Source organism: Molossus molossus, unplaced genomic scaffold (genome assembly GCF_014108415.1).
Source record: "Molossus molossus isolate mMolMol1 unplaced genomic scaffold, mMolMol1.p scaffold_m16_p_9, whole genome shotgun sequence".
Lineage (NCBI taxonomy): Eukaryota > Metazoa > Chordata > Mammalia > Chiroptera > Molossidae > Molossus > Molossus molossus.
Window position 1 is genome coordinate 90,025,240 of NW_023425403.1, and position 25,464 is coordinate 90,050,703.

Below are 25,464 nucleotides of genomic sequence, written 5' to 3' on the forward strand. Positions count from 1 at the left end.
GCAAATGAGAAAATTTCGTATCACTATATCTCCATTAAAAAATAAAACTTGCCCTGCCCAGCAGTTAGAGCGTTGGCCCAAGGACCAAGGAGTCACAGGTTCAATTCTGGTCAAAGGCACGTGCCTGGGTTGCAGTCAGGGTGGTTCGGGAGGCAACCAAATGATGTGTCTCTCACATGATGTTTCTCTCTCTCCCCCTCCCACCCTATCTGAAGTAAAAAAAAGTAAAATAAAATAAAACTTATATTGCTTCACATATTTAAATATGCCACTCCTTTAATTTTATTTAGAAATAAATACCAGATTACAGTATTTCTAAGTAGAAAAAGTATCTTACTATTCCTCCTTCAAAACTTGAATCAAATCTCTGAAACTGTTAAATGCATCTAGTGTTTTTTAAATTCTGACTTCTGCAGTTTTAAGGTTCTCTATCTTAAAAGACGTTCCCAAAAGAGCCAAAAATTAATTCTTTCCTCAATGTACCATTGTATATTCAGAAACATCTCCAATAACCATTCCTTTCACCCTTTGATAAGTCTTTTCCTTAAAAGACTTTAATTTTTCCTTAGAATTTGATCCTGTTTTTACTTCTTTCTTTTTTCATTTCTCAAGTAAATTTAACATAGGAAATAGATAAATGGGAGATGAGACTATTCAATTGACCCCTTTACTTTGTTAGCAAAGTCAAGCTTTAACTCTAACATAAGAAACAAATCGTTAGTAAACTATTCTATGTTAATGGTAACCAAAGCAAGGAACCAACTCTGATTAGCTGCCCTATCTTTGAATGTTTAGGAAGTTAACTAGCTTCCTTATCTTTGAATGAATGCAGAGTTAACTAGTTTTCTCTATGCTATTTAGGAATTTCCCCCAGGAATACACTAATTCATATGAAGTCTATCCCTAAGGTCTGCAAACCATTTACAACGACAGGGCCAATTAAATGAGGCTACAAATATGTCAGTGCTGTACTTCTCAAAATATGATCTTAAACTTCTGGCAGATGGTTCACTGGTACATACTCTCACATGACAAAAATTATGCTTTTATTTCTAATATAAATCAAATACTTATGAAAAATAGCATGGTAGAGCAGAAAAGGAACTAAATGACAAGAACAATTCTCATATATAAAATGAAGCTGGTTAGCCCGGCAGGTGTGGCTCAGTGGATTGAGTGTAGTCCCATGGACTGAGAGGTCCTGGTTCAATTGCAGGTCAGGGCACGTGCCTGGGTTGTGGGATAGATCCCTGGTTGGGGCATGAAGGAGGTGGCCAATCAATGTTTCTTTCTCACACTCATGTTTCTATCTCTAAAACATCAATAAGAACATATTAAAAAATAAACTTAAGTCAGATTCTTAAAAAAAAAAAAAAAAAAATCCAGCTTAATGAATCTTTGAACTTAAATACCAGATACTGACTCTTTATCTTTTTTTTTTTTTTTTCCAATCCTCACCTGAGGACATTTTTTCATTTTTTTGTTCAGATAGAGCGGGAGAGAGAGAGAGGAAGAGAGAGAGAGAGAAACATCGATGTGAAAGGGACACATCGAGAGGTTGCCACCCTCACGACCCAACCAGGGCCGGTGACAAACTGCAACCGAGGTACACGCCCTTAGCGGGAACCGAACCTGGGTCTCTCTGGACCGCAGGCCGACGCTCTAACCGCTGAGCCAAACCGGCCAGGGTCTGACTCTTTATCTTATTAAAAACTGATTAATTCCATTCATTCTAAGGAGATAGTCTTCAGTCCCATATGGGATTGAGTATGAAACAGATGGTTCTTTGGGAGGTATCTCACCTAAAATAACCTTTACAATGAAAAATCTTAAAAATCACTTGATTAGAGAAATGGGTCTATTTTGGGGTATGAACAAACTGCTACATGACATTACATCCAAAAAGAGAGGAGGGTGTGCTTTGCAACAACTTTTGTTTCTGTAAATTTAAGAATTTTGAAGCATTTCTGATATAATCAGATATAGTATAGTTCTAGCAGCCCAGGATTCAGAAAAAGAGTCCCTGATTACTTCATTACATGTAACAAATTCACTTTCACTCATGGATCTAGAATGATGATACTAGGTATACACCATTCTTAGGAGAACTGAGAAAACGTCATTCTTTTCCCGAAGGGATTCTCTTATGAAGCCCCAGTTATAAAAGGATATACACCAAAAATACCACAAAGACACAGAATCACTGGCTTAGAAGGCTATATAAAGTTATGCAGAAAGTCTCTGAATGTGCAGGCAAGCTTTTAATTTTAATTTACAGTGCTTAAGAAAGGAATCATTCTCATTTGTCACAGTAATAAGAGCAGCTACCCTTTACACAATTAAGAGCTGAGCTAGGTGCATAATCCTGTCAACAACAGTACCAAAAGTAGCTATGACTCGCACTGAACAGGTAAGGAAATTGGACTTAACATTTACATTTACCAAGGTCATACAATGAAGTGATCGTATAAACAAGATTAGATATCAGATCAATGTCAAGGCTAATGCTCATTAAACTTTACCTCATTATGCTCTATGCTCATTAAGCTACAGCCTAATCAATTTATTTGAATAAAAAGGCTATCATGCACACCATATAAAGAATAACAACTAAGTATAATATAATTTGAGTAATTCAGATATATAAACATCTTATGATGCTTCTTCAGGGTACTAGACAAACTCTTGAAGACCAAAATCATGATTTTTTGTATCCTTAGGATCTTTTCTCAGTACTAACATACATAACAAATATTCCATATATATTTCTTAAATAAAGGAAGAGAGAGAAACATCAATGTGAGAAACATCAATTAGTTGCCTCCCGTATGCACCCTAACCCAGATCAAACCTGCATGCGCCCTGACCAAGAATCAAACTGGTGACCTTTCAGTGCATGGGATGGTGTTCAACCAACTGAGCCACACTGGCCAGAGCACTCCTATGTAGTTTTATACAAATGACCACACACTGCTTCTTAGAACTCTTCGCCCAGAGGTCTTTCATGGTCTCCTTAAAGATAGGTTATATGTACCTTTATTTCCTGTAGATGACCACAGCACTTATCATGCTGTTTGTAAATGTGTGCTTATTTGTCAGTATCCTGAACTAGACTAAAAATGTCTTAAATACCAGTGTGATATCTCCTTAATCAATATATTCCCACTGTCTGGCACTCTGAGTGCTCAATAAATATTTGTGGAGTAATCAAAAACAATATTTCTTAAATAAATAAATAGTTACAATACCAGTAGAAAACATAAGTGCTATAAAAAGCCTACTAGGCTAACAGACAATTGCTTAAATTAGCTTATGTAATTTTTCTAAAATAATTTATATAGCTAGAGTTACAGATGCAGGCAACAAAGTTGTTTAATAAGTTATCAATTACCACCAGATCTCTTCCATCCCCTTTTAATGTTCTTCTACTACCTTTCTATTTCTGTTTCTTCTCCCCTATTCATGCGTTAATAAGCCTCTAACTCAAATCACTGGTGTTAACGGCTTTTATATCACATATTCAATATGCTCAAATACAGCACAACTTCATTTTTGTTAGGCCTATGTGTCCACTTGTTAAAAGCTTTTGTTTTTGCAAACTGGAGTGATTTCTTAATAAGCTAACTTAGTAAGCTACTGGAAGACTTTCATAGGCTAAGAATCTGAGTACAATTGGAAACACAACTAAACCTTTAAATATTAGAGAAAAAACCCAAAGTGGGTCTTTTAGCCTGTGCATTTTACAAAAAGTAACCCCACTTTTAAAACATTCTCTCTTCAATGTGACTGCCTACGTGAATTGAGGAGAATGGCAAATTTAAGCTATCAAAAGCATATCAAGCCCTAGCCAGTTTGGCTCCACAGAGCGTTGGACTGAGAACCAGAAAGTCCTGGGTTCAGTTCCCACAAATCTCGGTTGCAGTTTGTCCCCGGCCCTGGTTGGGGTTGTGTGGGTGGCAACCACTGGATGTGTCTCTCACATTGATGTTTCTCTCTCTCTCTTCCTCTCGCTCTATCTGAAGATAAATGCAAAAAATGTCCTCAGGTGAGGATTTAAAAAAAAAAAAGCATATCAATAAATAAAAAGTCTAGAAATGCAATCAATGTATACAACTTGTGAAAATTACTGGCTCTCAGCAACTCTTGGCTATTTAATATTAGTAAAAAGTGAAATTTTGGAACATGTGAATAAGATTCATGATACATTATTATTAAATAAGTTAAAATACTATATCCTTTAAGATAGATCTTTATTGTTAACTACAATTCAAAAATATTCCAATTGCTTCTATAGCTCCAATTTTTTTCCTGATATTTATAAATCAGGAAAAAAATATAAAAATAAAGTTCTACTGTACAAACTTTGAATTTAAAGAATACCTAATGCAATTTCTTAGATTAAAAAAATAAAATCCCCCTTCTATATTAAAGAGTAAAATGACAATGCAAAACCTGGTTTTCAACTTTATACAAAGGCATTCATATAAATTAGTATTTTCTGGTTCTAATAATAAGCAAATATAAGCTATACCATTCCAAATTAAAGATCTGCTATAGAAGCTATTATGGTCCAACTGATTAAAGTGAGTTTTCTACTTTAAAGAGTATTATAATGTAACTTGATCACATTAACCATTAAAAAAATAACCTAAATATTAACAGCTTATAGTAAAAGCTGAGATTAATGAAAAGCTACAAATTTGATTTACTGAAATGTTCATGTCATAAAACTATGTCTATATTCATATATTCTGCAGAAACTCTATTTCACTTAAGCAAATTTTCCAAATTTAAAGTTCATTCTTTAGCAAAAATTTGGAAAATTTAATAATTTGAAATAGAAAATGCTTTCAAAATGTATCAAGAGCAAATAACTAAATTAAGATAGAAAGAATTATCATTCAGAACATCAGTCACTGTACAACTCTATGAGAAACTAATGATGTCTACAGGGTCAAATGCCTCCATACTGGTAGACTAAGGACTGTTTTTTTACAGTTGCCAGTTGCCATCTCTTGCTGCTTATCTGGGCCAGGGCATTACCAGAATGGCTAAGAGTATAAGTTTTGGAATCAAATCACCTACACTTAGTAGTTTTGTGATCAAGTTACTTAACTTGACAGTATTTTACTAATAGTAATATATGAGCCAATAATATAGTAAAGTAACTTTTAGAATCACCTGTCACATAATCCTCAGCACCCCTATGAATTTATCATCAATCTTATATAAATTTACAAAAGAAGAGCTAAAGAAGTTGCTAATTCAAATATTATGTATCTTCAATAAGCACTAAACATACTTGTTCCTAAAAGAATTGGGATGCAGAATCATGATTTATTATTATGGGGTTCAAGAATGGAGGCAAGAAACACATATTCTCGTGATCTGGCCCCTCCCTTCCTCCCTGGAACCTCACAATAGGTAAAATTCCTAATAATAAAATATAACTGGTTGTACAAATATACAAATCCTGCTGTCATTTCAGAGAATAACTGGTAATAATGTTTGGGAGGTCCTACAGAGAGGAAAATTAACACAATGATAATGAAGAACAGCTTAGGAATCAGCCAAATCCCATTTCAAGATTTTACAGTAACATGGAGTATCAACCAAAGATAAGACATGGCTCTATGTTTGACTCTAAAAGAGAAGTTAGGACAATCTACCGTGATAAAGCCTTGAAGAGAGGAAGGAAAGGAAAGACTCAGACAGTTCATAGCTCATCAGGATCTGAGCAGTGGACAGCACAGCACTACAGCCAAAACCAGAGATTTTTCTCAATTCACTTCGACCACTCTGCACCCAAAGCAAAAATCTTGAGGAAACAAAAACTAATTAGAAATGATAACTTAAAAAGAAGCATTTTTTTTCCAAAATAAAGTTGCTAATAAGTTTCACTGAATACCATCTTTTAAAAGTTCCTCAACAGGAAGAGAACACTTAATGGTTGAAAACACCACAAAACTGTCTAGTAGGACACAACTAAGAAAACAAAATTAACTTAATATTAAGCATAAACAAAAACGTCCTTATGCAAGAAAGTGGTCTGGGTTATTCATTTCTTTAAAAAGTCTAAAATAAGCCCTGGCCGGTTTGGTTCAGCGGTTAGAGCGTTGAGCGTCGGCCTGCGGTCCAGAGAGACCCGGGTTCGGTTCCCACTAAGGGCATGTACCTCGCTAAGGGCATGTACCTCGGTTGCAGTTTGTCCCTGGCCCTGGTTGGGTCGTGTGGGTGGCAACCACTCGACGTGTCCCTTTCACGTCGATGTTTCTCTCTCTCTCCCTCCCACACTCTATCTGAACAAAAAATAGAAAAAATGTCCTCAGGTGAGGAAAAATAAATAAATAAATAAATAAAAGTCTGAAATAAGAGAAATCAGCTTCCCTTCATACAATTATTTGATTTTACTGTGCTGAGAAAGGTAATAAAAATATATCAGAGAAAATACTGAAGGAGAATCATCTTTATTATAGTAAATTATCTAAATTAGTAATTGCCTACAAAATACCTTGTAAAGAATAGGTAACTTAAAGATGTAGTGTACTCATCAATTTCACTAAAATTATTAATAATTACTTAAATTTTAGCATCTATTAAGGCAGCAGTTCTCAACCTGTGGGTCGCGACCCCTTTGAGGGTCAAACGACCCTGTCACAGGGGTCGCCTAAGACATAACAGTAGCGAAATTACAGTTATGAAGTAGCAACGAAAATAATTTTATGGTTGGGGGTCACCACAACATGAGGAACTGTATTAAAGCTTCACGGCATTAGGAAGGTTGAGAACCACTAATTAAGGACTTTTAATTTCACTACTGAAAGTATTCTCAGCAATTTCTATCTGTAGAGGACCAGCTTTTATTTATAACATGTTATTAATTTCTTACAGAATAACCTCACTAGCCTGTAAGCTAGGAAAATGTGATGCAGTTGTTTTAGAATTGAAAAACAAACAAACAAACACGATTTGTTAATAGTTAAATGATACAGTGGAATCAGGTACAACTAAAAAGATTCTTGCCCTGGCAAGTTTGGCTCAGCGGTTGGAGCATCAGCCTGCGGACCAGAGAGTCTCGGGTTCTGTTCTCACTAGGGGCACGTACCAAAAAAAAAAAAAAAGATATTCTTTTTATATTTGCCCATAGCTCAGCAATTAACACCATCTGGAATTTGTTCTTTATGTCCATGCTTCCTTAAAATAATATACTAAACATAATCTAACTTTCAACTGGTGAACATTCAATACCATATCGTTTCTTTGTATGTTTTTTTTAATTTCTAATTCCTACCTTGCTGTCAGGTTATAAAACAGCTACTTTCCCAATGTCACCTTATACATCTCAGAATCCATTTCTTTTCTTTCCCCTACCTCATCTGCTTTGAGATGATAAAGCTAACAAATCTAAGGCTTTAAAAAAAACAACAAAGGACCAGAAATGCTATGCAAAAATAGCCACACACAAATAATTTCACATGGCTTTATTTTGTGATAACAATTTCAAGCAGTTTTGGAAGGCTTTACATTCCAGAGCTATGTTCCAAAGGATCAGGTTACCAGCATTCAACCTCTGTATAAGTGGAGTGTTACCACGTGTGGACCGGATCCTTATCTCATTTACCTTTCCTAATAAGGCCAATGTCTCTGGTTCAACCACAGAGAGAATGCACCTCAATTTCCACCATTGACAGAAAAGGAATTACTAAGTTCTCATACCCGTTAAAGAAACAACTGGACATCCCAAGTAAAGACAGCACTCTCCTACAGCATAGTACTGAACAAGCCATCACACAGCACAGAACCTAAAAGGGGCTCTCTATTCCATAACCTATTAAATCCAGACTTCTGGATTTCAAAGCAAGCCTTATCTCCTCTATTCCTGTATATAGACACTATCTCCTACCAACTTAGACTATGTCCTATGTTCTTTCCTATAAATACGCCCTGTACCTTGAACCTTTTTGATGTGTTTTTTCTACTAAAATGACTTACTAATCCCCACAGCTATCAAACGTCTCTCAAATTTCACCTTCTCAAAAGCATGTGATCTTTAACTTCTAACTCCCAATCCTGCTTTATTAGTATCTCTCATAATCTATCATGTCCTTTTTTTTCCACTGGTTGGATTTCTATCCTAAGTCATTCCCTAAAATATTTCAAGCAGCTTACAAAGATAAATATAAATATTACAAGATAAAATAAATTATAAATAGGTGAAAAAACTAAAGCCAAGGACCAAAAATAGGAGAGTAATATATGGAACCTGTTACCTGTTATCTTTTTCTGTGTATATGTATGCATATTATATATGTATATGTACATGTACACACTCTCCTTAATGACAGAGATGTATTGAGTGGGTACTAGAATTATCAGGGGGAACCACTTTATAAATTATATAAATGTCTAACCACTATGCTGTACATCTGAAACTAATATTGAATGTCAACCATAATTGAAAAAAAGGTTTTAAAAACTTATTTTGTTAATTTAAAAAGGATAAAGATAGTGCTGTGCATATAACTATTAAATAAGTTAAATCCTTTCAAATACCTAGACAACTTTGGAATCTAAGGGAAATTCAAAATGCCTGTTTAAAAGATTATATTCCTTTATATACACACATTCTCAAAATTTAAAAATGGCAAACAAACTGAAAAAAGGCACCAACATATAAAGGAATAAGTTATTTTTGTGGCACTTCAAATGTCAATAAAATAATCAAATTACTCACATTTAGTGGTAATGATAGTATTAATGTTTTCACATTTTAAATAAATCTATATCATTTCCCTTTTGGTAGATACTTAGGAATGCTAAGGAAGAAATAATGCCTCCTCTGTCCATTACCTGGAAGAGACTGGCAATGGAATCCGGTTAGTATGAAAAGAAAGCAGGCAAAGCTCTCTATGACCACTAATGTAAAGAACCAACCCTAAAATATTAGTTCACATTCACTTGGATTTCTTTTTACTATTATATATATCGGGAGCACATAAGCTTTGTATTAGACAGATAAACCCAATGAAAATAATAAATTGCCAAAATTCTACCTGAAGATTATAACCACTTATCTTTCAGACTTTTAAAACTGTAGCTATAGATAACATCTTTTCTGGGAAATTAAGTTATATATTTTTATTTTTTTAAATGAGAACAGAAACATACTGCTTTAAGGAAGAAGCTAGGAAAGTGAATATAGTATTTCTATAAATTGAGAAATTTGCTAACCAAAGGGTTAATGTACCAAATCATTTTACAGTGGAAATCACTATTCCCCTAATTTACATCCTTCATTAATTAATTATTGGAAAAAAAATAAAAAATAAAATTTCCTAGCTGGTCCTTCCTGCTTCTAAATATATCTCCACTCCAGTGCAAACTAGATTCCTTTTATACCAATCTTCCTCAAGCATCATTTCATCAACAAGAGTTAAGGGCCAAATCATTCCCCAATTCAATCTTCCACCACTTCCCACCACTTTCTAAGACAAACTTAGTAAGTTCAACTGTTGCCTTACCGATACCATGAATGTTATTTTCTCCCATTTTTATTAATGTTCTCCTGCCTGAAACATTCTCCTTTAACCCAAAACTTTCAAAAAGTCAGTTCAAGAAACACTGCTTTCCTGACCAACCAAAGGTCAATTCTATCCTATCTGTGAACTTTGAATACAATTCCCAATGCCATTTTAGAGACCAGAGTTCCGGTTGCAATCTAAGAAACATTTTATATCACTATGTCTGCGAATTCATTTAGCCTCTCTGAACTTGCTCCTCCATCTATCATATAAACCAAGGGTGGAATGAGATCTCAATATTCCCAGTTGATTTTATAATTTCATATTTCATGCAGTTTAAAACTGTTACTTTGCACTTACACAGTCATATACTTTCCCCATATATATGTTGTATACACTCCCCTTGAGGACAAGAACCATGTTAGATTAACACCATTACTAGATATAATGATTTACACCTACTCAAGAAATATACCTATTTGATAGATCGGTGAAGGGGAAACAGAGAATTTAATATAACAAGTACAGTAACATATCTGGAAAGAAATGAACCTTATTTCTTGCCCATCAAAATAACTATGCCATTTTGTGTAATGGTAACAGGATGGCAAATTATTTGGCAGTAATTATATCCCTACGTTGGATGTTTGTAGGGTTTTTTTTTCCTGCCACATCTAAATTCACTTACTCAACAAATATTTCAGAAAATAATATAAGCCAAACACTATGGCATGAAGTGGGAATACAGAGGCAAACTAGATGGTAAAGTTCTTCTTCTCATGTAATTTATATTCTTGAGTACATGAACAAGATTAGTATCCCCATCCAAACTTCCAAGATCAAAACAACAGTATTTAAGGATATAGAGATAAGAAATATTTGCAGTTCCTAGTACCTTCCAATGCATTTAAGTTGTCTGAGGAAATTAGAGAATACCATGGTTCTTAGTCATATGCTACAGTGGCAACAAACCCCGAAAGTTAAGAGTACAAACCCTGGAACTTAAATCCCAGCTTAGCTTAAGTCCTAGCTCCCACACATTAGCTCTGTGACCTTGAATAAGAATAAGTTACTCTCTATTTTTCAGTTTCCTTACCTGAAAAATAATGGTACTTAATAAAGGATAAATGAGGTTGTTCTGAGAATTAAATAAGTTGATATATGTAAAGTACATATAAGTACTATAATTTTCAACTATTCCTACTATTATTATTATTAAACTGGTATACAGTCTGTCTATGAACAAACTAAAATCAGTACATAACACATGTTAGGAACTCAGTATTTCTTCTCCATTTCTTCCTCTGTGAAAATTGAACAAAATTATCTTACCAACTTTAAGACGGCTAGGACTCAAGGACATAATCTATTTCAAAGTGCTTTGTTGTAACAACCCCCAAAAATCACATAAGAATAAGGTGTATTACTATCACCCCAAATATAATTTCATTTCCGTACAATAGCAAAAATGTAATGCTAGATATTATTTCAACTGTACATTTATACCTTCAAAGTATTCCTAACAAGGCATTGTGCTGTTTGTTACCATGTGACTCTACACTAAGAAAGCTTAATAATCAAAGAAATTAGATAACTAGGTAGGCTCGGAGACAATGAAGTCTCATAACAACAAGCAATTTTATAATCAGTCCACCTACAATTTACTCAGAAAAAGAACACTTCAATCATATTACACAGAGTATCAGGAGTTCCAACCTGAGTAGCTGATACACAAAAATAATCTGGGAGGCCTACAAAAATAAGATGTTATCTCATTTTTCTTAACCACGTAAAGTTATAACCACATGAAGAGTAATTTTATTCTATGGCTCCATGGATAAGGAGAGTAATACCATTCACCATAATCTGAAGTTAATACTCAATAAAAATCAAGCCACAATAAATCTTCTCCCCAGTCAACACAAACATGGTTTTAAGCCAGACAACCAGGTTTATTAACAGTATGTTCACAAAAAGGATAAGAAAACCTTCAGAGACTCTCAGAACTAGTCTCTGATGATCACTGTACTACCACATCAGATTCTACATTTTCCCTTCCCTAAAGGACTCATCTCATCTCTTAATGCTTTTTACTCCCATTTAACAACCATATATAATCAATAAAATGTATTGCTAATTCTCATTATTGTCAAACCATTTTCATGGTTCCTCTCCCTTGACATAATCCATTATTTACTGGTTTAATAACAAGTACCTACAGTAATCATAAGTAAAATAGATCAGCTAGGAATTTTAAACCAGCAAACTCAAAGGTTACTAAACTGTTTGATTAAAAAAACTCTCAACACACACAAAAAAGTGTTATTTTACAAGTTAAATGTTTGTATTTTCAACAACTAAAACTGAATATTTAAGAATCATTATACATTAAATAGCTGACCCAGTCTAAAGTAGGTAAAGAATACTGACATTCTACTTTTTAAATAAATGGGTTTTTCTGAAAAAATTGAAGAAATGTTATTGGCATAAACGTAAGTAAATACAAAATAAACATACACATAAAATGCTTGTTAAAAGCAGCAACTTTGCACTGATTTTTTTGGGGGGTGGGGGGGTCACAAACACAGCAAAGAGTAATCAATTAATTCTCAATCATCTCTATTAAAGGAAAAAATAGTGATACCATATGATCGTATATAAAGAACTTATTTACTTTTAAAATATATCATAACTGTGGTTTTAAAAATAAGTTGCCCTTATCTTCTGCCAATATTAAAAATATTTTTTCGCCCTGGCTGGTTTGGCTCAGCGGTTGGAGTGTTAGTCCACGGAACAGAGAGTCCCAGGTTCAGTTCCCACTAAGGGCTTGTACCTTGGTTGCAGTTTGACCCAGGCCCTGGTTGGGGTCGTGTGGGTGGCAACCAGTCGATGTGTCTCTCTTGCATTGATGTTTCTCTCTCTCTCTTCCTCCCTCTGTCCCTCCAGCTCTATCTAAAGATAAATGCAAAAATGCCCTTGGGTGAGGATTAAAACAAATTTTTTTCTTCACTTGTTCATTAAGCAGATTTTTACTGAGTACTACTATCTGTAAGGCAATAAATTACACTTTAGCTATATAATAGCAAACCAAACATCCCTGCTCTGAAGCTTAAAATCATCAAACAGATACTCACAAAAAAACAAAAGTTACAAACTATTGCCCTAGCCATGTGGCTCAGTTGGAGCCTTATCCTGTACACTAAAAGGTTGCAGGTTGGACTCAGTCAGGGCACATACCTAGGTTACAGTTTCAATCCCTGGTCCAGGTGTGTATAAGAGGCAACCCATCGATATTTCTCTCTCACATTGTTGTTTCTCTCTTTCTCTGGCCCCCCTCCTCTCCCTCTAAAATCAATAAAACATATCATCAGGTGAGGATTAAAAAAAATTTTTAATTACAAACTATAATAAACATTATAAAATAACAAGGTACTACTGAAAAGTATTAACAAAGAAACTAAAGTTAGACTGTTTGATTAGAGAATGACTCTCAAAAGGTAACAGTTAAGCTTTAAGAAAGAATGAAGGGGCGGTGACATAGGGGATGTTCAGGTACAAGAACAGAATGAGCCAAAGCCTAGAGAAAAAAGTAAGAATAGATGGTGACTTGAGGAACTGGAGCACAGCAGTGGAAATGCAGAATGTGAGGGAGAAAATGACATATAAGGCCAGAAGTAAAGAAAAGCAAAAGGTATTACCTTAAAAGAAATAATAAAGCTTTAAGGGGTTTTGGGTAAGTGAGTGATCTGAACAGATTTCCATTTTAAGAATATCATTTTGACTATAAGATATATTACTAGAGAAAGTCAAGAATGTTTACAGGAGGCTAGAAAGAAGCCACTGCAGAGTAAGAAATATTAAAATGAGGATGACTAAAGGAGAAAGTTTAAGAGGTTAGGTAAAGTTTATGATCTGTTGAGATTGAGAGGCCTACAAGAATGCAAGTAGAAATATTATAAAGGCAGACATCTATCACTCAAAGCTAAGAAGAAAAGTGTAGGCTAGTGATGTGCATTCAGGAGTTGATAGCGTACAGACTGTATTTAAAGCCAAAGAACAGATAGATGATTACCTGGGGAAAGGTAGTAGGAAGAGGACTCAGAAATCCAAAGAAGCTCCAACACTGAAAATCTGATAGAGGAAGTGAATCTGAAAGAGACTGAAAAGAAGTAGCCAGAAATGTGGGAAGAAACTAAGAAGGATATCATGGAAAGCAAAAGAGTGTTTCAGAAAGGATGTACAACAAAGGTCAACTTGGCCTAATGACACTGAAAGGTCAAGTAATATTTCCAGGTCAAATTGACTTGTAACAAAAATAAAATACAAGAGGGTGTAGGGGGTGGGTGAGAAGAAACACAGATGATGAGGACAACATTTCAATATATATAAGCTAGAAAAAAAATTGTTATAGAATCTAAAACTCATTATAAATGTTTCTTTAAAGTAATATAAACAGCCTTGGCAGGTGCACATTGGAATCCCAGTCAAGGCACATGCCGGGTTGCAGGCTCGACCTCCCAGCAGAGGGAGTGCAGGAGGCAGCCAATGGATGGTTCACTCTCACATCAGTTTCTCATTCTCTCTCCCTCTCCCTTCCTCTCTAAATATCAATTTTTTTTAAATATATTTTTAAAAAATAATAAAATAATGTAAACAAGCCTTAATTTTTTTTCCCTCATGTAATCTTTTAATGAGTCATTAAAACATATTCTTACCATGACATACTCAACCGTAACAACCACCAGGGTGCTAATATTGTAGGATCAGAACAGGTCATGCTTTGCAGTTTGATATTTTTTAATTAAACATTCTAAACAAGATATAAATCTAGTTGTTTTGCAATTCTGAAGCCAATGTTACAAAAACTGAATTCGCCCTGGCCAGTTTGGCTCAGCGGTTAGAGCATCGGCCTGCGGTCCTGAGCGACCCGGGTTCGGCTCCCGCTAAGGGCACGTACCTCGGTTGCAGTTTGTCCCCGGCCCTGGTTGGTCGTGCGGGTGGCAGCCACTCGATGTGTCCCTTCACGTCGATGTTTCTCTCTCTCCCTCCCTTCCTTTCTCTCCCTCCCGCTCTATCTGTACAAAAAATGGAAAAATATCCTCAGGTAAGGATAAAAAAAAAAAAAAAACTGAATTCAAGTTATGAGAAAATTAAAATGATTTTCCTGAGAAGATAATTTTCATGTAACTTTTAAAAGAAAAAAATTAACATTAATTCATTTAACATTTGAATTTCTACTGTATTCCAGGTATACCACTGTGATGACTAACCACTTTTTTCTCACCAAGGGCTTACAGGTGAATTTTGGTATGTTCTATAACACTCCCATTATTTGTACTAATACACACATCAATGATGCCTGCCTCTTTTCATGTTTTCAGCCACTCTGATATTATTTACGGGCACCAGCATTACCTCTTGTTGTGTTTATAGTAGAATCAGCACTAGGTTTTGAACTGGAAAAATGGCTTTTAATCCTAGCTCTACTGCTAGGATTTACTGCTATGTATATAACCTTAGACAACTCCCTTGGCTTCTTTAATATTAAACTAAATAAGCTTCAGTTTATTCACCAGTAAAAGAGAAAAAACTTAATTCACAGGCTTTTGAGATGGTTAAATATGATAATAAATATTAACTGAATCTAATTCTAACATTTTGAATCACTTCTGTGAATTACTGAGTTAGAGACTATTCTTATTTCTGCTAGACATAACGCAAACAATTCTACTCTTTGAATTTATGTTATAAATTTTATAGATCAAATCTTGGGGCAATTACTTTATTAAAATTCACACAGTTGTTATATTTAATAATGTGGTATTCCACAATTAAGATAGATGTGGACAATAATACTAAACACACACAAATATTTTATACTCCTTTCCTAAACATATTACAAAAATGCATTTTTTTTTTTTAAGATATAAAGACACAAGTCACAAAAGTTGAGGGAACAGGTGAAAAGACAATAGCAACAAAAATTTGCAAGCTGGAAAACAGAAGGCTGAGTGACAAATGACAGCAAAACACTAGAAAATCAAATCTTTAGCCAATAGTAGAGAAAGCCAAGAATAAACCCAATTTAAACTGTAAAATCCCCAAAAGACTCAGGAATTGGCAGTACCACATAACATCTGATGTGGGATGTCAGAGAGGGTGCTAAAATAAGGAAGACTGTTTTAAAGTCTCGTTAAGCAACGAGCCCCATAGATCCCAAATGCCCTACCCCAGCCCCAAATGAAAATATAATCTCTAAAGAATATGAAACACAAGACCCCAAGACTGGGGAAATCAGGCACAGCAGTAGGCAGGAGAATATACTGAAAACAGGGTGACTGAGTGAAGAAACATTTATGAGGATGGTAAAACTCCCCAAGACCTTTTACTCCATTCTCCCCTCCCCTTCCTCCAAAATGTAGATAGGCCTTCATGCAAGAAATCAAGAGCCTCCTACAGGGAATCTAACCTACTAGGGAGCAAAGACCTGAGATACTGACATCAAGTCTTCCAACCACACAGCCCAGCCTGGTGGTTACCACAAAGTGAAGCTAAACAAGACTTTCTAAAGAGCATTTTAGTCCCCTACTCTTACGACCACCAACCATCTAAAGAAAGGCTATAACCTGAAAGATAAAGAAAAAACTGGAGGACACACCACACAGAGAGAAAAAAATCCTAAAACAAAAAGCTATCATTTATATATTCAGACAGCTAAGAGAAAGTACTATCGTTTTTACAACAGAATACTATTTAAAAGGAGCAAAGACCAAAAACAAAACCTCTTGGAAATTAAATATACAATAGATGAAAGCTCAATAATAGTAAGCAAAAAAAAAAAAAAAAAGAGAGCCAGAGAGATGAAAAACAGGAAAGAAAATTAGAAGACTGATCAAGAAGGTCCATTATCCTAATAAGAGGAGTTTGAGAAAGAAAAAAAAAAGAGAAGAAAATGGAATCAACAACCTCATTCAAGAAAATAATCCCAGGATTAAAAGATGCTTCCAGACTTAAAGGTCACATCAAGTACTCAGCACCATGGATGAAAAGAGACCCAAACTAGGAGCCTTTCCATTGTAAAATTTCAGAACACTGGAAACAAAACAATCTTTAGAGATTTCAAGAATGAGAAAGGAAGGAAGGGGAGATTTAAAAAGGGGAGAAAAAAAGAAAAGAAAATACAAAACGCATACACATAGTTCATACACAATATATAAGGAATCAAAATGGCTTCAAATTCTCAAAAGCAATATGGAAGCTAAAAAGCAACAGAACAAAATTATAAAATAATAAAACTTCCCATCTGGCATTCTTTACCTAACCAAAGAATCAAACAAGCGTCAGGGTAAACTAACATGATTTTAAAACATCAAGTAAACCAAGCACAAACATGACATGGGTCAATGGAAAATGGAGATGCAACCACAGGAGAAAATGAAGGTAATCCCATGATGAAAATTAGGTACGAATTCTGGAGGGCAATCTGACCATAATAAAGGTCAGAGGGGAGAAATTAGGCAGGGGTGGGGAATGTCTGGCCTGTGGGCATATAAGGCTGGTGAAATCAATACCAGCTAACATCCCACACCTCACCATATTAGCCTGACCAACTATAGCAGGCTAATTTTTAAGTTGATAATTTTATGGCCTGCAAATGTTATAAATATCCAAATGGCCCTGGCAGAAAAAAGGTTTCCCACCCCTGTATCAGACAGACTTCCTCAGGAAGATACAATTGATAACAACATCTGATATGTCTGAACATCTTGACATTTGATGAAAAGTTGAATTAGTCATAACTATAGATAAAATTAAAGGGGGCGGGTGTCAATGACAGTGAACTCCAACCAGATCACCTATGGTAAAGCTAACTGTTAACAAGTCATACTAGGAATTTCTTATCAGCTATTTAGTCTCCTACATCTAAGTGCAAGCAGACAACCAAAAACTACTAAACACCTGAAAAGAAGCTCCATCACAAAAGGTAAAGCCCAAAACATACAAAAATGGGGCAAAAGGCAACTTGAAGGAAACAGACTATGTGAATACATGAAAAACTGGGGGTGGGGCAAATCATTAACATTTCAGTATGCTAAATAATATAGAGAAATATATACACACGCATATGCATGCACATATACCATATATACTAGTATACTGTATTTACTGGATAGCTGAGGTGGGATGAAAAAAGGAAGGCAAGTGCAGGATATTGTATAGGACAGGAAAAGTAATCACGTTTTACAAGAATACTAAGTAATCAATAGTGATGTAATCATAACTATTAAGAGGACAGAGTACAGTTGAATGGGTGATGACAACAAAGTTAAATCTTCATTTTCTATCCAGGAAGTTAATAACTCCAAAAATAAAAGAAGCAAGAAGTATTTTATTTAACACATACTTATATAGGGCATATGAGTTAGACACAGTTCTAAGGGCTTTCCAAATCCCTTTAATTCTTACAACAAACCTATGAAGTAGGTACTATTAATCCCTATATTTTTAAGTGAGTAAAATGAGACATAGAGAGGTTAAGTAGCCCAATGTTACATAAAACTAGTAAATGGCAAACCTAAGCAGTCTAATTCCATGCTCCTAACCAATACAAGTTATTTAGGGTCTATAAGGTAAATATCACAATAACACAAAAAGAGGAGAAAGTGATTGTTTCTGGAAAAGGGAAAATGGAAAGGAAACAGCAGGAAGCTTTTGTTTTGATAACTATGTAAATTATTTAAATCTTTGTGCAGGTATACCCTAAATAAAATTAAAACTTATAATTTAGTATTTCACATTTAATGTATGTTATCCTCAGAAGTAGGCAAAATGAATATAACTCCTGTTTTATAGATAACTCACTTTTCTTGAATAAATATTCGAGGGCCTGCTATATATCAGGCACCATATTTAGAAGATCAATATCAATCACCTCCAGGAATGACGAAGTAAAAGAGGTACAAAAGCAAATCTTTTCATTTCTTTACAAATTGTTGCATAAATGATATGATACTGCATCTCTAACAGTTGTGCTTAAGATGAGGCAATATAAATTTTAAATCATGATAGAAAAAGCAAAGAAAGACCTGATCATTAATTTGTTCAAAAAATATGTAGTTCTTATCCTTGAGAAACTCATAGTCTTGCGGGAAAGATGAGTAAACATAAATTGAATGTGGGCAGTGCCTTAAAGAGAGGAACACTAAAAAGTGCTAAGGAAACAACATTCCCTGGGTGAAGAGAATGCTTCAGAGGAAACGCTGAGCTGTCTTGAAGGATGAATAGAAGTTTGAACAATTTACATAAGAGGCTGTATTAATGATCAGAAAACACAAAAGATTTTATGTGTGTGTGTGTGTATTTATTTCCGTTTCAAATACCTCTATCTTCTCCTGTGTTGAAAAGGTAAGTTCATGCTAAACACTAAAATAAGACATTAAGACCTTTTAATGAGAATGAATTTTTAAAAACAAGATATATAATTTGTCTGATCCATTTTCTAATCTTTATAGTCTCTCCCAACAGCCAAATAAAAGCATTTTCCACATGTGTAATAAACATTTTAAAATTTATAGTATTGTTTCAAAAGATTACTAAAGAGTAACTATCCCTTTTTTCCTACCACCCAAAAGTTTGTTAACATGTTTTCTAAGTCATATTTAAATTATAATGTACCCCTTTCTCCCATGAGAAACTAAAAAGTGACCAAGCACGGAATATGCAAAACACAGAAACTAATGAGAAGAAAAGTTAAAACTAATTTTTTATATCAGGATCACTTTTTTCTCTTGTAGATATTCCCTTCCAAGTGCAAATTTAAATAAAACAACATTTCTTTTTCCCAAATACAGTGACAAAAGAAATAATCTGTAGTAAAACACAATAAAGAAAATAATATACCTATTTATGCTTTCTGACCTTTACAGGTATTTTGGGAATAAAACACTTTGATTTTTCAGAATTTAAAGGATAACTCTGAAACAAAAATTTCCAGATTTGATGCTTTAACTTTGACCTTAACTTAACAAAGGCTCAAATATGTAGTAAATTCAAAACAGGTACAGTTAACTCAAGTTACTTTATATCAATATTTAATCATATTTCTCAGTATCTCTTTTTGTGCCTTTAATTCCAAACCTTTCTACATAATTTGTCCCTAATTAATCTTCATCTCAGTTACTTATGGAAAAATAAATTTTGTACTAATACCTTAAAATAGGACTCTATCCCTACAGTTAAAAACCTAGTTGAAGGTAGCAACATCTGACTTTAATTGTGTGAAACAGCAAGTTGTGGAAAGCTCTATCATGCCCAACCACCAAGAGGAAAAAAAGAGAGTCATGTCAGAGGACCACAAATGATAATTAACAAAAATCATGGCAGGTTTGAATTCAAAATGTGTGGATTTCATTTCTATATTTCACCGATCTTTCATTTCTCTAAATTTACCATGCACATAATATACCTGTTTTTATATGGACTTCACTCAGATTACACCCTTTAGATTTAGAAAAACATTAATACTTAGTAAACAATATTTGGGGTAAACAACTCTTTGCAATTATAGCTGAATATTAGCAAATACAGATAAGTATTAGCATATGATAAAATTAAAGGTTTAACAATAGTTATAATAGGCTATTAGGGAAACTACCTCCTACAAAAAGTCTACCTTTTAAAGTACAGTTTTGTACATGGTACAGAATACATCTGGTTAGGTAACAAGATTTTAATTATATGGCTATTAGAAAAATAATAAAAATCTTGAAAAACAAGATTTTAAATTATTTCAATAAACCATACCTTTTACCTTCTTTAAAGTAACTAAAAATACCATAAAAACCTTACTGAAACACTTGGTTTTTTTCTTTTTCTAAAATTACAATTCTTTTGAAATATGCTCAGTTCTTCCAAAGTAAAAACCACAAATATACACTTCATATATAAATGTTCCAATTGGTTTAATGAAAGTTCAATCACAAAAATCTCCAACTAAATACTAAAATGATTAAATATCTTTTAAGCTTACTCACAGTTCCACAGTGAAAATGTATAGCCTTTGTCATAACTCTTATGATATTATTTTGATTAAGACTAATCAGACTGGCAAATTTGTGAAAACATTCCTTTAAAGTCAACTTAGTTTAAAGAATGTATAATCATGAGAGATTTCACAACTTTTCTAGCCAGTCAACTTCAAAGACACAATTTGATTCAATAAGTGTGATTAGCGCATTATTTCCAATTCAATTAAGAAAACACTAGTTTAATAATGTATTTTAAAAAAGAAAAAAATAATGTATTTTTGGCTTTATGGGGTTTTTGATAAGGGAAGGGAACAGGTGGAGTAGATTAGCAAAACAAAGTCTTATTTTCATTTGATAAATTCAACTCTCCGAGACTTACTTTCTTTACTCTTAAAATGGCTACCACCTTGATCTATCTACTTACTATGCAAAAGCAAAAATGTACAGCACACCACCATCAAAAGTAAATCTGGTTATTTTGACAGTGTATGCCCTCTTCCCCCACAAAAACACTTTTCAAGATTCCCATTCCTCCTTTACTGTTCAGATAAAATGACCATTAAATAAGTACACAAAAATTGGTTAATTACAGTACGAGGGCAATCTATATAACCCAGATCAGGTCATCTTTCCTATGTCTGACTAAGAAAAGCAGGTAGCATTATCTTTCACAGACTAAGATCAAACACAGTGGAACTAAAAAGGACTGTCCAGTCCAGTAAAGGAGAAACAAATGTAGGAACCACCTCCCTCCCAAAAGATAATCATAAGGATTTTAGTTATTATATGGGTTAGCCAAAGTTAAGTTTCTGTTCGTAATTAATCTTTTAAAAAGCATTTTATAAATAACAAAGACTATTTAGCGCTCCCAACCCTATTCTTAATGCTCAATAATTATTCTGTTAATGTTTACATGTTACTTATACCATTTCCTATCCACTATGAAACCATACCATAACACTCTTGCTCTAGAAAACTTATCAGCAAAATGCATTTTCACACAAAAGTGAAAAAAATATATAATGCTTTAGACTAACTTTGTGCATATATATATGTATATGTGTGTGTGTGTGTATATATATATATAGCTACTAAATAAATTCTGAATCTGTTGAATGTCTGCAGAAACATGGCATGATCTTACCTCTCATCCTCTCCATCCACCAGGGGTGTCGTCAGCGGTAGCACCTTCAACGGGAAAAGAGAAGCAGACGCTGCTAGGCTGCTGCTACTCCCATCTGAAACTGCTGACATTCCCCCACTGTCACCACTGATAGTCTGAGGTAAGCCAACTAAGGAGGGTTCCGCTGGGCGCCTGGCATCTTCAATTTGGCTTCCAATTGCCTGAGCTAATGATTGTGCAGAGAACTGAGAACTTAGTGATATCTGTTGTGCCAAAGGCAAATTTATATTAGCTGCTATCGAGGGAGGTTGACTAACACTTTGAACCACATTCCCATTTTGAGTAGCAGGGGTTTGTGCTATATTCTGTGGTGGAACCAAGTTTGTTGGGGCAGAAGGCATTCCAGAAGGACCAGCTGAACTAACCTGATTTGTAACAGAAATACTATTAGCAGAGGGCACAGGACTAACTGCAGGCAACTGCTGTGAAACAACTCCTTGAGCTATAGATTCTACTCCTTGTGGCTGGGGAGGCACAGTTAACAAGGTACTTTGGGGTGCAATGACCAATTGTTGAGGAAGGCTTGAAGCACTAGTTTGAACTCCCTGATGAATAATCGCAGTTTGAGCAGGTGGAACTATTTGTGAAGATGGAGGAGCACCTTGCTGAACAACTGAAGGTGTGACTTGGGAAGAGGGCTGCTGCACTGCAGTGGGTACACTTGCTTGTTGAACGATATTTGCAATTTGACTGCCAGTAGGTACAGCAGACACTGCTGTTTGAGCATGGCCAACAGGCTGGCCAGATGCCCCTGCAGGTTGTGCTTGGACTGCTGGGGGCAGCACTGGCAGCTGGATACTCTGTGGCTGAGCCATAGGAATCACCGTTGTTTTTCCTCCCACTCCTGCAGAACTGGGCTGACCAGAGGACACTGCTGTTTGAAGAATCGGCTGCTGCTGTACATACTCTGAAGTAGGAATTTGAGTCATTGGTTTACCGTGACCTGGGGCCATCTGTGTGGAAACAGTCGATTGCTGTTGTCCATACTGTAACTGCTGAGGTGATGCCCCTGGAAGGGGCACTTGCACAGGAGGAGCCGTCTGAGAATATGGCAGTTGGGCTTGAGCCAAACTAGAAATGGAAGGCTGCTGACCTAAAGCTGAAGTTACACCAACCACATTAACAGGTGATGGCTGGATACCAGTTGCAGCATTGATAGTGGCTTGAAGAGGTACTGGTTGAACACCTTGCTTTTGCTGATAGCTCAGTTCTTGAGACTGTAATTGTACTTGTGAGATCTGTGACTGAGAAACACTTTGTGATATACTAACTGCTGGAATATTCTGTGGACCAGTGCTACTGAAATCCATCTGCTGAAGGGCCACACCTTGAAGAGTTGGTTGTTGCTGCTGCTGTTGCTGCACCACCACAGTAGGGGCTCCCATCTCTCCACTTCCCACACTTTCTGTGTAGTGACTCAGTGTGCTGACACTACTGCTCACTGAACTTCCACTAGTGCTCTCCCTCTCAGAAGTCACTTCTACTGGGTTTTGTTTTACAGTTTCCACCACTTTATTTATCACCATACCCTCTGTAGCAGGTACAGCATTTTCTTTTTCATAGAACTCAGTGCAAGTCCATCTACCTTTTTTAAAGGGTTCAGAACTAGTATCTAACTTCACAACTCTGAACCTTGAAGTGTTAACTGTTGGTTGTTGCTGCTGACTTGAAACTGATCCCACAGTCATCCCTGAAGCTGCATTAGGGACACTGTTAACAACAGCCGAGGAAGAAATAGTACCATTGCCCATGCCACTCAAGATATTCACATTAACACTGCTGTTAACTCCAGGCCCAACACTCACACTAGCAGCACTAGGAATATTGCTTGTGTTTACATTAGCATTACCAAGCATGCTGCTTGTCACATTAGGATTAAAACTACCCACAGCATTAATGTTAACATTATTCACTGTATTAGTGCCAGTAACAGAATTTATACCTATACTGCAGGTAGTACTGGGAGCACGGATATTAGTCATTACAGATGCAGGTGAGCCACCCAATGATGCAGCAGAAGTTGGTGCAGCTGGTGTAACAATGTCAGAGCTTCCAGTTGTAGAGAGTTTTCTGGATATTGGGCTTGAGGGTGGCCCTGCAGGGATGGCTGTAGTGGCCACACCAGCATGGGATGGATGGTGGTGCCCATGGTGGAGATGGTGCCCATGATGAATGTGATGGTGATGATGGAGGTGGTGTGGATGAGCATTCCCATTGATCACAACATTCTGTTGAGGCAGGTGAGGCAAATGGGCCTGAGGAAGGTGGGGCTGGTTGGGAGAGACTGCCCCAGGTGTCTCAGCTTCCTGGAAGTTATTTAGCGTCTCTTCTGAGGAGCTGCGTTCAGGCTCCCCCAAGTCAGTAGCCCTGGAAAGTGACACATCAAGGATCTCGGAAGAGGACAGATCTTCCGTGTGAGATTCATCTAGATCATCATAGCTCTCAGTGTCCTCTGCTATACTGTTGTTAGAGCTGATACTAGCGGAGATCTGAGCTGGGGTTACGCTAGTTATCTGGAAGCCACTTTTCTTTTTCATTTGAGTTCCGCCTGGTGCAAGAGGCTGTGTCTGTAGCTGAGCCTGCGAAAGGAGGTTCAGGCTTTGTGGAGGCGGAGGCTGTGGTCCCGACGTACAAGATGCTGCAGGAGGTGGCGGCTGGAGCAACGACGGAGGCGGAAAATCCTCGGAAGATGTGGCATTACTACCAACGCCGGTACCTGCTGCATTGAGGCCAGAGGCGCTGCCACCGCCGCTGCCCCTTCTAGGGAACATTGCCGGGTGCGCCATCTTCCTAGCACTAATGTCTGCAGCGGCCGCGGCGGCGGCAGACTCGGGCGGCTGGTGCATTGTGTTGGGTACCGGGGGGCGGAGGAGGCGAGTGCAATTTCCTTCTGCACGGTAATCTTTGTATTCAAGACGCCGGGGAGGAAAACGGGACCCGACGCTCCGCCCGGCGCGATCCCTCCTTCTCCTCCTCAGCCGAAGGCGCCGGCCGCTCCTGCCTTCGAGGGCGAGCTTCGGGAGGGAGGATGAACGAGGGTGAACGAGGGTGAACAGGGCGGCCGGGGACCCGAGAGGGGACCCCTTCAGTCCTCCACCGTTCACTTTCCCCTCTAGTCTCACACCCCCCTTTATATTCCGCTTCACGTGGGGTGCGGGGCAGGAGGGAGGGGAAGACAGGGGAGGAGGGAGACCAGGGGAGGGGCTGGGAAAACCAAGAAATGCCCACCTTCTCCGGACAACTCCGAAGCCACCCCAACCCCTCCTCCCGCCGCCCCGGCGGCGGCCACTGCAACACCCTCCCGGTCGCTCTGCACGAAGGCAGCGTGGAGCGAGTGTCGCCTTCCCCTCGCCACCCCCGGCGCCGCCGCCGCGGGCAAGCCCCGAGCTTAGTGTCGCTCAAACCTCCCCTCCCGGCCGGGCTGTCCCCGCTCGGCCCTCCCCCCACGCCCCGCGGACCCTTTCAAACCCCCTGGGCTCGCGGTGGCTGCTCCGGGAGGAAACGCTGGCCAAGGCTGGGGCCGGGGCGACGAGGCTCCGAGCGGGGCGGCGGCGGGGCGCCCGGTACGGTGAGCCCAGCAACGAGGCGCGGGCGGGCGCGCAGAGACGCCGGGTCCTCGCGGAACACGGCCGGGGTGCGGCGGCGGTGGCAGCGGAAGCCCAGGGACCGCTCCATCACTGGCAGCCATGGAGCCCGAGCATTTTCCTCCCTCGGGGCAGGCGCCTCGGCTGGC

At 37.1% G+C, this 25,464-nt stretch overlaps 1 protein-coding gene across 4 annotated transcripts in view; it reads right to left on the reverse strand.

Annotated features, from left to right (window-relative positions):
• TSC22D1 (TSC22 domain family member 1) overlaps positions 1-25,086 on the reverse strand; it is a 159,032-nt gene extending 133,946 nt beyond the window's left edge. For all 4 annotated transcript variants that reach the window (XR_004958070.1, XR_004958071.1, XM_036249843.1 and 1 more), the window contains exon 1: positions 21,693-25,086. Coding sequence is in view for 2 of the 4 variants with exons in the window: in XM_036249843.1 (XP_036105736.1) it covers positions 21,693-24,577 (2,885 nt within the window). In the remaining 2 variants the exon portion in view is untranslated. The remainder of the gene's footprint in view (positions 1-21,692) is intronic.
• Between the last annotated feature and the right edge of the window lie 378 nt (positions 25,087-25,464).